At 38.5% G+C, this 12650-nt stretch overlaps 1 protein-coding gene across 1 annotated transcript in view; it reads right to left on the bottom strand.

Annotated features, from left to right (window-relative positions):
- LOC125266278 (cytosolic phospholipase A2 gamma-like) overlaps window positions 1-12650 on the bottom strand; it is a 55382-nt gene that overhangs the window by 27397 nt on the left and 15335 nt on the right. Inside the window, exons 6-9 of the mRNA XM_048186793.1 lie at window positions 4437-4548; window positions 4222-4362; window positions 3943-4008; window positions 3766-3855 (exon numbers count right to left, since the gene is read on the bottom strand). Coding sequence (XP_048042750.1) covers window positions 3766-3855; window positions 3943-4008; window positions 4222-4362; window positions 4437-4548 — 409 coding nt within the window. The remainder of the gene's footprint in view (window positions 1-3765; window positions 3856-3942; window positions 4009-4221; window positions 4363-4436; window positions 4549-12650) is intronic.

The raw sequence follows: 12650 nt of genomic DNA, 5'->3' as shown, positions 1-12650 counted from the left end.
GTCCATGACCAAACGGCAGTCTTCACGTCTCGTCTGGTCCTCTGAGGCTGAAAAGCTTTCCAAGACTTAAAGGAGCATTTCACCACTGCACCCATTCTCCGTCATCCAGACCCAGAACTCCCCTTCATTGTGGAGGTGGACGCTTCCAGCATGGACATAGGGGCCATCCTTTCCCAGCGCCAAGGTAACCCCAAAAAAATTTACCCTTGTGCCTTTTACTCAAGAAAACTGTCGGCAGCAGAACGTAATTACGATGTGGGCAATCGTGAGTTACTGGCAATGAAGGTGGCTCTGGAGGAATGGCGTCACTGGTTGGAGGGAGCAAAACATGCATTCACCATTCTTACGGACCACAAGAATCTGGAGTACCTGCATTCCGCCAAACGTCTAAACCCACGACAAACTAGATGGGCCCTGTTCTTCACACGCTTCCAATTCACTGTAACTTACAGACCAGGTTCGAAAAACACCAAGGCGGACGCGCTGTCATGGCAGAACGAGGAGGTGGAACGGACGGAAAATGCAGAGAACATAATTCCTCCATCACATCAAGCTCCAGCAGGATTGTTACAACCGTTACCCATTCCACAACGTCCCTGGTCTCTCATAGCCATCGATTTAGTCACTGATCTTCCAGAGTCTCAAGGCCACACCATCCTCACAGTCATCGATCGCTTCTCAGAAGCTTGCAAACTCATACCACTGGCCAAGCTACCCACAGCATTCGAGACAGCCGAGCTTCTATGCAATTATGTGTTCCGCTTCTATGGACTACCCGAGGACGTCGTTTCAGACAGGGACCCAAAATTCACATCTCGAGTCTGGTCAGCTTTCTTCAAAAACCTCAATGTCAGCATCACCCTCACTTCAGGGTAACATCCAGAATCCAATGGCCAAACAGAGCACATGAACCAAGAATTAACCAGATTCTTATGCACCTACTGGCAACCAGTGATGGGAATAACGGTGTTATAAATAAACGGCGTTACTAACGGCGTTACTTTTTTCAGTAACGAGTAATCAAACGAATTACTTTTTCTCCCGTTACTACTCCGTTACCATTACTGACAAAAAAAAAAAAATGCTGCGCTACTATAATTGAGCTCACTGAAGCAGTTTTCATCCAAGTTGGCTCTCTCTCAGCCATATGACCTGCAAAGTGTTTTCTCTGGTGTGTGTTGGGGTTAGTCATACTCAAATATAATTTTAAACTGATAATAATGTTCAATGCTCTGTGTGTGTGTGTCTATGAGCATGCGAGCTGAGCACGAGCTCAAACCAGAACACCCTTTGTGACATGCTGGATCGAAAATAGCCTATGTGAAATAAGTTTTTTTTTTTTTTTTTTTCTAGTCAACTAGTAGTTTTTCATTTAAGCCATTATTTGACTAATCACATTTATATTAATTTAATTTCTGAAATACTGGAGAGAATAAACCATAATAATGAGCATTTAATATAGGCTATATAGCACTCAAGCGAATCCATAAAGAACCGGAACCGCCAAAAGTAATGATTATGAATGTGACAAAAACAGCAATTAGACATTTGTATTGTTTATTAATAAATGTTTTCTGAATCAGTGTCGGCTGCAAAGATGAAGCTGACCTTGCTGACTCTCATCATCTCCGAATATTGGGCGCACCTAGAGAGAGAGTGCATAATCAGAGTAGCCTATTTCTTTTCGTTTTTAATTATTTCGTTTTCGTTAAATTGGATATTTCAAGCTTTCTATAGATATTTTTCTCATGTTTGTGAGGCAAGCAGCCGCTGAGTTTTGGTTCATTTAGCCTGTAAGACGTGCTCCAGTGCTCCCTGTGATCGCGCCGGCGCCTCTGTCATGATTATATTTTCTGCTATATTTGCTTCTTATTTATTAAATCCAGGCAATTGGTTGAAGAAACATTGATTAAAATTAAGATACAATTTTTACAAAATGAAATTCACTTTAAAGAAAGGCTTTCTACAAAACAAAACTTAATGAAGTGGTCAAAATCATGTCTGTCTGACCTACTCCATGTCTCCCGATATATTGCGCATCTTATGATGCATCTTACTCATGCTGTTCACTTTTCATAATCAAATAGATGAATTTACAACAACACTATTTAAACATAAATATGAAACTACGTTTTCTTTAATGGCTACCAACACGTAGTACAGTTTAGAGAAATTTCATGTCTTGAGCAAGAGCGAATCATGAGTCAGATAATTTATTTTTAGACATATATTTAATATTAGGGGATTCTAAGTTATTTGACATATTTTAATTTTTTTTAAAGTAACACAATAGTAACTTTCCCTGGTAATTAGTTACTTTTATAATTATGTAACTACGTTACTAAGTCCGTTACTATTTGTGATAAGTAACTAGTAACTGTAACTAATTACTTTTTTAAAGTAACTTGCCCAACACTGCTGCCAACGCAACCAGACTGACTGGAGTCATCACCTACTCTGGGCAGAGTACGCCCAAAACTCTCTTCAAAAACCTGCCACTGGTATCACGGCCTTTCAATGTGTCTTGGGCTTCCAACCTCCATTATTTCCATGGTCTGGGGAACCATCCAATCTACCGTCTGTTACTGAGTGGATGCAAAGAAGCGAGGAGACCTGGGATCAAGCTCACCAACACTTTCAGCGTGCCGTGAGAAGGCAGGAGATGCAGGCCAACCGACATTGACGTCCCAATCCCCAGTACACTGTGAGACAATGGGTTTGGCTGTCTACCAGAGATCTTCGGCTAAGACTTCCATGCAGAAAACTCAGACCCAGGTTTGTAGGGCCTTTTCAAATTATCAAACAATAACTCCAGTATCATTTCGTTTAGACTTGCCCGCTAATTACTGTGTCTCTCCCACTTTTCATGTTTCGTTGCTGAAACCCTCTGGGGGTCCGAGAGGGGAGCCAGAGGGAGCCAACTGACTGAGTGACTGAGGAATGGTGTAATGATGCTGAAAATTCAGCTTTGATCACTGGAATAAATTACATTTTATAATAAATCCACATCGAAAACAGCTATTTGACTGTATTTTCGATCAAATAAATTCCACCTTCCTATTTCAAAAACATTAAAGAAGTCTTATTTCAAACTTTTGATCGCCAGTCTATAAAATAGTAATGCATGTGAAATAATTAGAAAATTATATATTTCAGACACTTTCCTAACACAGGACATAGGTCACTTGAATATGAAAGTTGCCAGTTTTGCCATGTTTAGTGTAAGTTTGAGAATGATATTTCGAGTTTTATGAAGAATTTTCAAATGATTGTGAAATTAATAAAGAAATCCGACAACAGATACACAAACATTCACTTTTATCTGATATGCTGAAAACTGTAGGCTAGGCTAGGCTACGTTAATGTTTCTTTGTGCATTGTGTGACGAATAACGTAAATGACATTAAAATATGAAAAATCCAAAAAGGTCAGAAGTGCATCCCTGGAAATGAATGTCCGTCATTTAACAGTTTTTTTGTTGTTGTTTTTTTCTTGTAAACAGTCGTTAAATATTGATGTATATTGTCTCGTCATGTTCGGCTGCTTATCTTACCTCGGCTCGCATTCTTCAAGCATTAAAAAGTACCACGCTGCTCGGTTTCTGTGGACAGTAAATCCCACCTCCTTCAATTTGATTGGATATCTCAAACATTTTGACATTGATGAGCACTTTTAGACAGACTGAGCACACTAAACGGATTGGGGTTTTTGAACAATTCGTCTGGGCTAACGGAAGGATATAGACTATGTAAATTTACTACTTACCCTGGCCCATAGGCCCACTGGGAACACTTCTGTCCCTGGCTTTACTCTTCTCCGTTTCCTCAAGTATTGTTTCCTTTTGTTGAAAGAAATCTGAGAAAAAAATAAATCAAATCAAATCAAATGGACGGTAATGAAATAACAGTTAAATAAATTGAAGCCGAATTCAGTCCTCAAAACCTTTTATCTTTTGCCAGAGGAGTTTCTTAATCTCCACTTCATCAGCTAAAGCGCTTCCGCATAGAGCTGCAGAAAAACAGAGAATATCAGCAATCATAAAGTCTACAATAAAACAGTGGACACCCTAACACATAACATAAATAGTACATATTTTTACGCAATAAGCTAATAATACACACCTGAGATTTAGGTCAATGACATACAGTAAGTGTACAATGTAGTACAATATAAGCTGATATTACAAATAATATTAAACTCCCCTTTAACAGAGCTTGTTACCTTGCAGGTACAGCATGTCAAATTCATCCTGCTGATATTTCTTGGAGCCTTTGTGAAACTTGCTGCCAAAGTTGGAGGCGTCCACAAACGCTCCAGTGAGAGAATAACCTGCTTCATGAGGAGTGATCTCGAACCAGGGGTCTGCAGACAGAAACACGTCTATATAACAGCTGAAACAAACACATTATCTCTCTCTCTTTCAGACAAACACAGACCTCCGATATTGTGGTGTTTGCACTTCTTGTCGATCACGGTGTAGATGGGAAACGGGACTTTACCGTCTTTACTCTGATGGCTCCACTGCTCTGTGAGTGTGTGTTCATCGATCTATAGAGAACACAGTATTTGCAGCTTCATGTTATTGTAGAGACCGGGGACAAATACATTCAATTTCTTCAATCACCAACAAGTTCAACTTAAAACTTGAGCAACATTTTCTCAGGAAATATGACTCCTTGACTTAGTGAGAAATGTTCAGAATAAAACTGACTTTGAAGTACAAAAGTCAAAGGTATGTCGGCATTTTAATGCCATTAATAACCGAGCACACAACTGATGCTTGCGCTCAGTAAATCACTTTTGAGAGAGGATAACAGATCTACACGCAAGGAAACGGGTACAGGGTGTGTTTTATGCATTTACTTTGCTAACTAAGCTATTAGTCATGTTGATCGTCATGTACCTTGCCGTGAGCAGAAGCCTTGACCAATATGGAAGGCCAAAAGGTTCAAAAACATATGAAATTGAACACATCAACAACACGTGAAATATGCGCAAACAAAACGTATCTAACATGTGAAATGCGCATATTTTTATGTACGTTAAATTTCACGTGTTTTTGAACCTTTTGGCCTTCCATAGAGAAGCGTCTGGATAATGTACGTGTGGATAACACGTGATAATATTTTAGCTTTAAGGTGGAAATGATCATAATTTGGAGGAAGCATTACAAGCGCATGTTTACTTAGAAAAATAATGTAAAAGTGCTGCAATGGCATAAAAAAACAACCTAAGGTTAGCACAACAAAATTAACAAATATATTGCATGGTTACATGCTCGTATCAGATGTGTTGCATTAATTATTGTTAGGTAGACCTATTTGTTCATTGGCATGTGCTTGCATTCGATTTGTCTATAATTACAATTGCAATATATTGTAGTATTATATTTAAGCTTTAGTTACTGGGATATATTTGGTAAAACATGTCTCTGAATATATTAGGCTATTTAGTATTGATATTTTTTATATGTGATGTTGCTGGGTAAGTGAATTAAAAGAGTGCTCAGTCATAAAAAAAATCACCAGTATGTATTCATTTAAGCAGTTTATTTTGTTTAAAAAATGATCAAACCTATGTGATAACAACTTGCATAGTGACTCACCTGATGGTCTCTGCTGCCCATCTTATATAGCTAGTTAACTGTATTTCTCCAAGACATATTAAAACAAATATAAAGAATACTTGTTTAAATATTTTTTTTCTTATTATTACTCAATATGGTCTTTTTGTTTGTTTGTTTGATGTAGGGAATAACCAACCTAGTGTTAATGCAACGAAACAATGCAACTTTCGACTGATATTAAGAGTTAGTTATTATACACACTAAAAAAAATGCTGGGTTGAAAATGGACAAACCCAGCAATTGAGTTGTTTTAACCCAGCAGTTGGGTTAAATGTTTGCCAAGCCTGCTGGGTAGTTTTATTTAACTCAACTATTGTTTAAAAATGACTGTATTACTTGCTTAAAATTAATCCAAAATATGTTGGAAATTAACATTTATTAATATGTTTAACAATGAACATTTATTAATAAGTCTAATGAATAATAATTAAACAATAAATATTTATTAAATTGCTTATTAATAAATGTTCACCTTTTGATTATTACTTTTGCCTCTAATAATTATGTGTCTGATTTTTAATTTTGGGTTCATTTCAAGCCAGACATATAGTCATTTTTAAACAGTAGATGGGTTGAATAAAACTACCCAGCAGGTTGGGCAAGCATTTAACCCAGTCGCTGTGTTTGTTGATTTTCAACCCAACTTGGGTTGTTTTTAACCCAGCATTAATGGGTTTCAATGGGAAAACACTTAATGTGAAACTTTGCATTGCAATTTGAGCAAACATGCTTAGTTTCATAAATGTTATGATGCTCGGGAAGCTAACAGTAATTTCTTAAAGGTGCTCTAAGTGATGTCACGCGTTTTTAGGCCAAAACATTTTTTGTCACATACAGCAAACATCTCCTCACTATCCGCTAGCTCCTGCTGCTAGTCCCCTGAACACACTGTAAAAAAACGCATCTCTGTAGTCGCCACAAGCTCCGAAAACGGCAATAAAAACAAACTGGTGCAGCCTGGACCACGAAACATAATAAACATGCTCCAGCCAATAAGCGACAAGAATAATTTTAAATGCGCGTTCATGACTGTTTCAGGAAGCACAGAGGGGAGGGGGAGGAGGAGGAGGAGGGAGGGTCTAGCTAGCCTCTGTTTTGTTTGAAAACACTTCGAACGTCAACAGAAAGTTACTCCACCCAGGATCGCTTAGAGCACCTTTAATGATCAGCATTTCATCTGAAAATGTTGTCCACTAGAGGGAGCCACAGGTTAAGGAATATTTTAAGCTTTTTTTCATACTTTTGAATGGAAATAAATGTATAACTATTAGGGCTGGACGATTAATCGAAAAGTAATCGAAACCGAAATTCAGAACCTCTAACCGACGTAATTTTCCCATGTTGGTTATTTCGTTTTTTTTATCCTGTTAATACTTCCCCTTTAAAAGCATTACCGAGTGTGTAGCCACATGACGGATCATTTTACCGGCTCAGACTTTTGAGTCTCTTTCAGCAAAATGAACGAATCTTTTTTCGAGTCATTTCGTTCATTTTAGCAAAATGTAATTAAAATGTTACGTGTTACTTCAACAGCACATCTATTACTTATGCAAATGTTGATCACACTACAAACAATACAAAACTACAATGCTATAAGATACAGAAAAGATTAATTCATTCTTTACCTGGGTCTTCATTAAGATTTAAGCTCACCTCACCTCTTGTCTGACAAGTCTTCAGGTTTAAGTCATTCCTTAATGACGTGACAGGCAGCCCCATATGCTAAACCAATGCAGTCTGAGCCGGAAAGAGAACTGATTAGTTCGTTTCATGAGTCTTTCGGGTTTTTGAGTCGTTCCTTAATCACGTGACAGACCCATACGCTATTTCTGACATTTCTGTCACTATGTTTTTGTTACTGTTTCTTGAGGATCTGTGGTGTGTTATTATTTTATAAATAAATAAAGCCCTGTTATAAATAAAATATTGATTATATTTATCTTTTTGACTGTCTATCTGTAAATAAACACTAGGCTATATAGTAATATAATCCAAGCCTACAATACAAAGTATTTATAGCCTAGTTTGTTCATTTTTACTCCAATTTTCAGTTTGCTGGTATAATAATTGCTTTTCCTAGGCAGACTTGACATATTGGTCTAATATATGTATAAGAAGATTGCTCAGAAAGGACATAATGACATAAATTAAAAGCAAATAACATTTTGAATTTGAATTATTAATGTTAGTTTAATAATAATAATAAATTTATTTTGTATAGCCCCTTTAAAAATTGCTTTCTCAAGGCGCTTTCCAAGAAAACTACATAAAAGAAAAACACAACAATAAAATACAAGATATCATACAAAGCAAAAAAAAAAAAAAAAAAAAAAAAAAAAAAAAAAATCAAATAAAAGCTTCCCTAAAAAAGAATGTTTTAAGCAAGGTTTTAAAGACAGCTAAAGAATTAGCAACCCTAATGTCAGTTGGGAGAGAGTTCCACAGTTTTGGGGCATATGAAGAAAAGGCCATGTCACCCCTGGATCGTAATCTTGTTTTGGGGACAGCTAAGAGACTGTGCTGAGAAGAGCGTAAATTGCGAGTTGGCGTGTAAGATGTTAAAAGATCTGCCAAATACTGTGGAGCGAGTCCATGCAGAGCCTTATATGTAAGCATTAAAATTTTAAAATCTATATGGTATTTAACAAGCAGCCAGTGCAATGTCTTCAAAACAGGAGTTATATGGTCACCAGCCATAGCCCCAGTTAAAATTCTAGCTGCTGAATTCTGCAAGTATTGCAATTTGTTAAGAGAGGATTTGGACACTCCAACAAGGAGAGCATTGCAATAGTCAATTCTTGAGAAAACAAAAGAATTAATCAGTTTTTCAGCTACAGAAAAGGACAACATTGGCCGAATACGTGCAATATTTCTGTCACGGTTCATGGGTTCACTTACTTGCCCTCGTGTGGTTGTGGTGTGTGTTGCCTGTGAGTGAGGGATTGTGTGGGCGTCACCCACCTGTCTGATTGTGATGTGCTGCCAGCCATGTCTTGTTCAGTGTTTGCTATTTAATGTGTGTGTCTACATGGTGTCTTTGTCAGTTTGTTGCAGGCTGTCCTGGTGTCGTGTTTCTGTGTTCACTTCCTGATTTCCTGAAGTTCTGGACTTTCGTCTTGTGCCCGTGTCTGGGTTGGATTATTCCTTGGTTTCTGATACCCATTGCAGCCCTGCGCCACCCTGTTCATCTGTCTCTGCACGCCATCGCTTCAGCACGTCTCTGTCACTGCAACAACTGCCCATTTGGAGTGAAGTTATTGTACAGCGTATTCTGTCAATAAACGTTGTTTTACTTGCACTTGAATCCTCTCTCCATGTTCATTTCCTGACAATTTCTAAGATGGAAAAATGCGGTCTTTACCGTGTTCTGGACAAAAGGCTCGAATGACAAAGTGGCGTCAAAGATAACACCAAGTTTTTTAGTTTACTGTTTAGCTCTAGGGCAGCACCATCAACTGAAAGATCTATTGAAGCAGCATGTACAAAAGAGACAAGGTGTGTTTTAATAGGTGCAAACATTTCCAAATTGGCAGCAAGAGCATTATTAAGTAAAATGATTTTATGCTCAGAAGGGACAGAAGACAAATCACCCAGGCATGCATTAATAGAGTTTAAAACATTAAGATTATGATAACTTCAGCTTTAACACTTGTAACCCAAACTGAAATAAAACTGGAGAGTTAAAGTTATTTACTTAGAAATATAATGTGCTTGGGTCACACAGCCTGACTGTATTGACTGCATTGATTTAGCGTATGGGTCTGTCACGTGATTAAGGAACGACTCAAAAACCCGAAAGACTCATGAAGTGAACTAATCAATTCTCTTTCCGGCTCAGACTGCATTGACTGAAACAGGTGAACTGCTACTAGCAGTACAGAACCTATAGAATATTGCGCATGCGCGACTGAACAAATCACCCCCCGAGACGACTCGTTCTTCCCGAGTCACATTAAAGATTCGTTCAAAATGAACGAATCGTTCAAGAACGACACATCACTATTCAACACAGACATAGTGATGGCGCGCGAGCAGTGAGCCTTGCGTCTTCACTAAACTTTGTCAGTTGTATATGTTTTATGGTTTGGACATTCAAGCAATTAGACGATCGGATGTGTATTATTATATCGAGCTACCATGCTCACGCAGCTGCATTGTGGCATGAACTCTCATACAAACAGAAGCTGCGCAAAACGTAAAGATCGCGCGCACAGAGAGGAACGCAGGAACTAGTTGTCAGCGCTGTCCTGTGATTTATCACTAAAGTAGCTTAGAAACTCAAAAGAAACTCAAAAGTCATAGCATATATTTTTCTACTTTTGAAGGAACTATTTACAACCCACAGCTTCACAATTAATAGAGACGGTATGACTAATTCACTCACGCACTCACGCACTCACGCACTCTTCGACTCTTTGAGCGAACTTCCGGTTCAACGCTGCTGCCTGCCTGCTGTCTGACCTACGCTCGGAGCTTCGTGGAGTTTATCCTAAATCCTTCTCTTTATTCCTATTCACATAATATAACTTTCTTATTTTTCACTAGATTACTTAACCTATTGCATAGTATTACTAAACGGAACGATTTATTACTAGCAATCCACCAGCGTAATCACCTAGTGTTAGCCATAGCCTGCTAGCTACCGTCTACTTTCTTTTTTCCTCTAAACCAACCTTCCTTGTCGATTTAATGGCGGATTTATCAGATGTATGTTATTCTGATCTGTCCTCGCCAGATCGGGAAGCTGTGGAGACGTTGCTGCCCGGCATTCATCGATCCACCGCGAGGTACAGCGTCCCGCACATCACCCTTGCCCCAGGCACCGGCAAGCGACCGAGACATCCAGCCAGCGAGTCCCGTGTGCGTTGCAGTTTTTCGGACGGCGTTCATCAAACACACGGTCAGTCATGTCCGACGATTATCATGTGTATTAAATGCAACATGTACAGCTTAGCTCTTTCTGTCAGCAGTGAGCCTTACACATGTGATAAATGCAGGGATATTGTCAGGCTGACAGAGAGAATCTCAGAATTAGAGACACGCAAGAACAAACACCACTCTTCCGTTCCGATTAAAACATCAAACAGGTTCTCCCCACTCAGTGACGCACCCACTGAGAATCCTGTTGAAAGTGCCCTAGTTATTGGCGATTCTATTACACGGAACGTGAAAATAGAGACACCAGCCACCATAGTCACATGTTTGCCGGGGGCCAGAGCACCTGACATCAAAGCAAATTTAAAAGTGCTGGCTAATGCTAAACGTAAATATTCTAAAATCATTATCCACGTCGGCACAAATGATGTTCGACTTCGCCAGTCGGAGATAACTAAAATTAACATTAAAGAGGTGTGTGAACTCGCAAATTCAATGTCAGCAGAAGTAATTTGTTCTGGCCCTCTTCCTGTTCGTCGGAGTGATGAGATAGTTAGCAGGTTATCATCACTCAATGGCTGGCTGTCTAAGTGGTGTCCGCAGAATAATATAGGTTTCATAGACAATTGGAAAAGCTTTTGGGGCAGACCTGATCTGTTGAAAAGAGATGGTATTCATCCCTCCCGGGATGGTGCTGCTCTTCTCTCTAGAAATTTGGCAAATAGTCTTAGAGCTGAAACATGACAAACCAGGGCCCAGATCAGGACGCAGACAAACTGGCTAAACCGACCGTCTGCTAGCCGCCTCACGTCACAGAACTCAAATAATTCACAGCACATAGAAACTCTTTCACCTAGATATTATCACATAGAGACTGTGTCTGTACCTCGAACTAGTAAATACAAAAAACTTCCGAAACCTTTTAAGGGTAAAAATTTAATTGATGTTCAAAAAATGAAAATCACAGATAAATCAGATAAACAAATGATAAAGCTTGGGTTACTGAATATTAGATCTATTTCTTCAAAAGCACTTATTGTAAATGAAATTATCACAGACAATAAACTAGACTTGCTGTGTTTGACAGAAACCTGGCTAAAACCAGACGATTACATTACTTTAAATGAATCTAGTCCTCAAGGTTATGGTTATCGACACAATCCTCGACAGAAAGGCAAAGGGGGAGGTGTTGCTGTAATTTATAGTAATATATTCAGAATCATTCAAAAGAATTTTAAATATAACTCCTTTGAAGTGATGGTGCTTTATGTAACATTATGTAAGTTGACATTTGTGCTGGCTACTGTATACAGGCCACCAGGACACCATACTGACTTTATCAAAGAATTTGCTGATTTTCTATCAGAGTTAGTACTGGCTGCGGATAAAGTCCTTGTTGTTGGTGATTTTAATATCCATGTAGATAATAATAAAGACGCATTTGGATTGGCATTTGCAGACATTTTAAACTCTATTGGAGTTAGACAACACGTGTCAGGACCCACTCATTGTCGTAATCATACCTTAGATCTAATACTGTCGCATGGAATTGATATTGATGCTGTTGAAATTCTACAGCAGAGCGATGATATATCAGATCATTATTTAGTCTCGTGTATAATACAATTAGCCAAGGCTACAAAACCACCACCCAGCCATAAATATTGTAGAACCATCACGTCTACCACTAAAGATTGCTTTATAAATAATCTCCCCGAGCAGTTTCATCGCCTTAGTATACCTGACAACTTAGAAGAACTCGATGCTGCAACAGAAACTATTGGCTCTCTCTTTTCCAGCACATTAGATGCAGTCGCTCCTTTACGTCTAAAGAAGATTAAGGAAACTAATCCAACGCCGTGGTATGATGAGCACACTCGGGCTCTAAAACGAGCTGTTAGAAAAACTGAACGTAGTTGGAAGAAAACAAAACTAGAAGTTTTTCGCCTTTCGTGGAAAGAAAAAATGATTGAGTACAGAACGGCTATAAGAAATGCTAGATCTACTTATTTTTCAAATCTCTTAATAGAAAACAAACATAATCCTAGGTATTTATTTGACACAGTGGCTAAATTAACTAGAAACAGAGATTCAACTGCTGACGTTTCCATAGAGCACAGCAGTAATGACTTTATGAACTTCTTTACTT

Source organism: Megalobrama amblycephala, linkage group LG4, assembly GCF_018812025.1.
Source record: "Megalobrama amblycephala isolate DHTTF-2021 linkage group LG4, ASM1881202v1, whole genome shotgun sequence".
Lineage (NCBI taxonomy): Eukaryota > Metazoa > Chordata > Actinopteri > Cypriniformes > Xenocyprididae > Megalobrama > Megalobrama amblycephala.
Note: the sequence above shows the minus strand (reverse complement) of the source record. Positions and strands in the feature narration are given on the sequence as shown.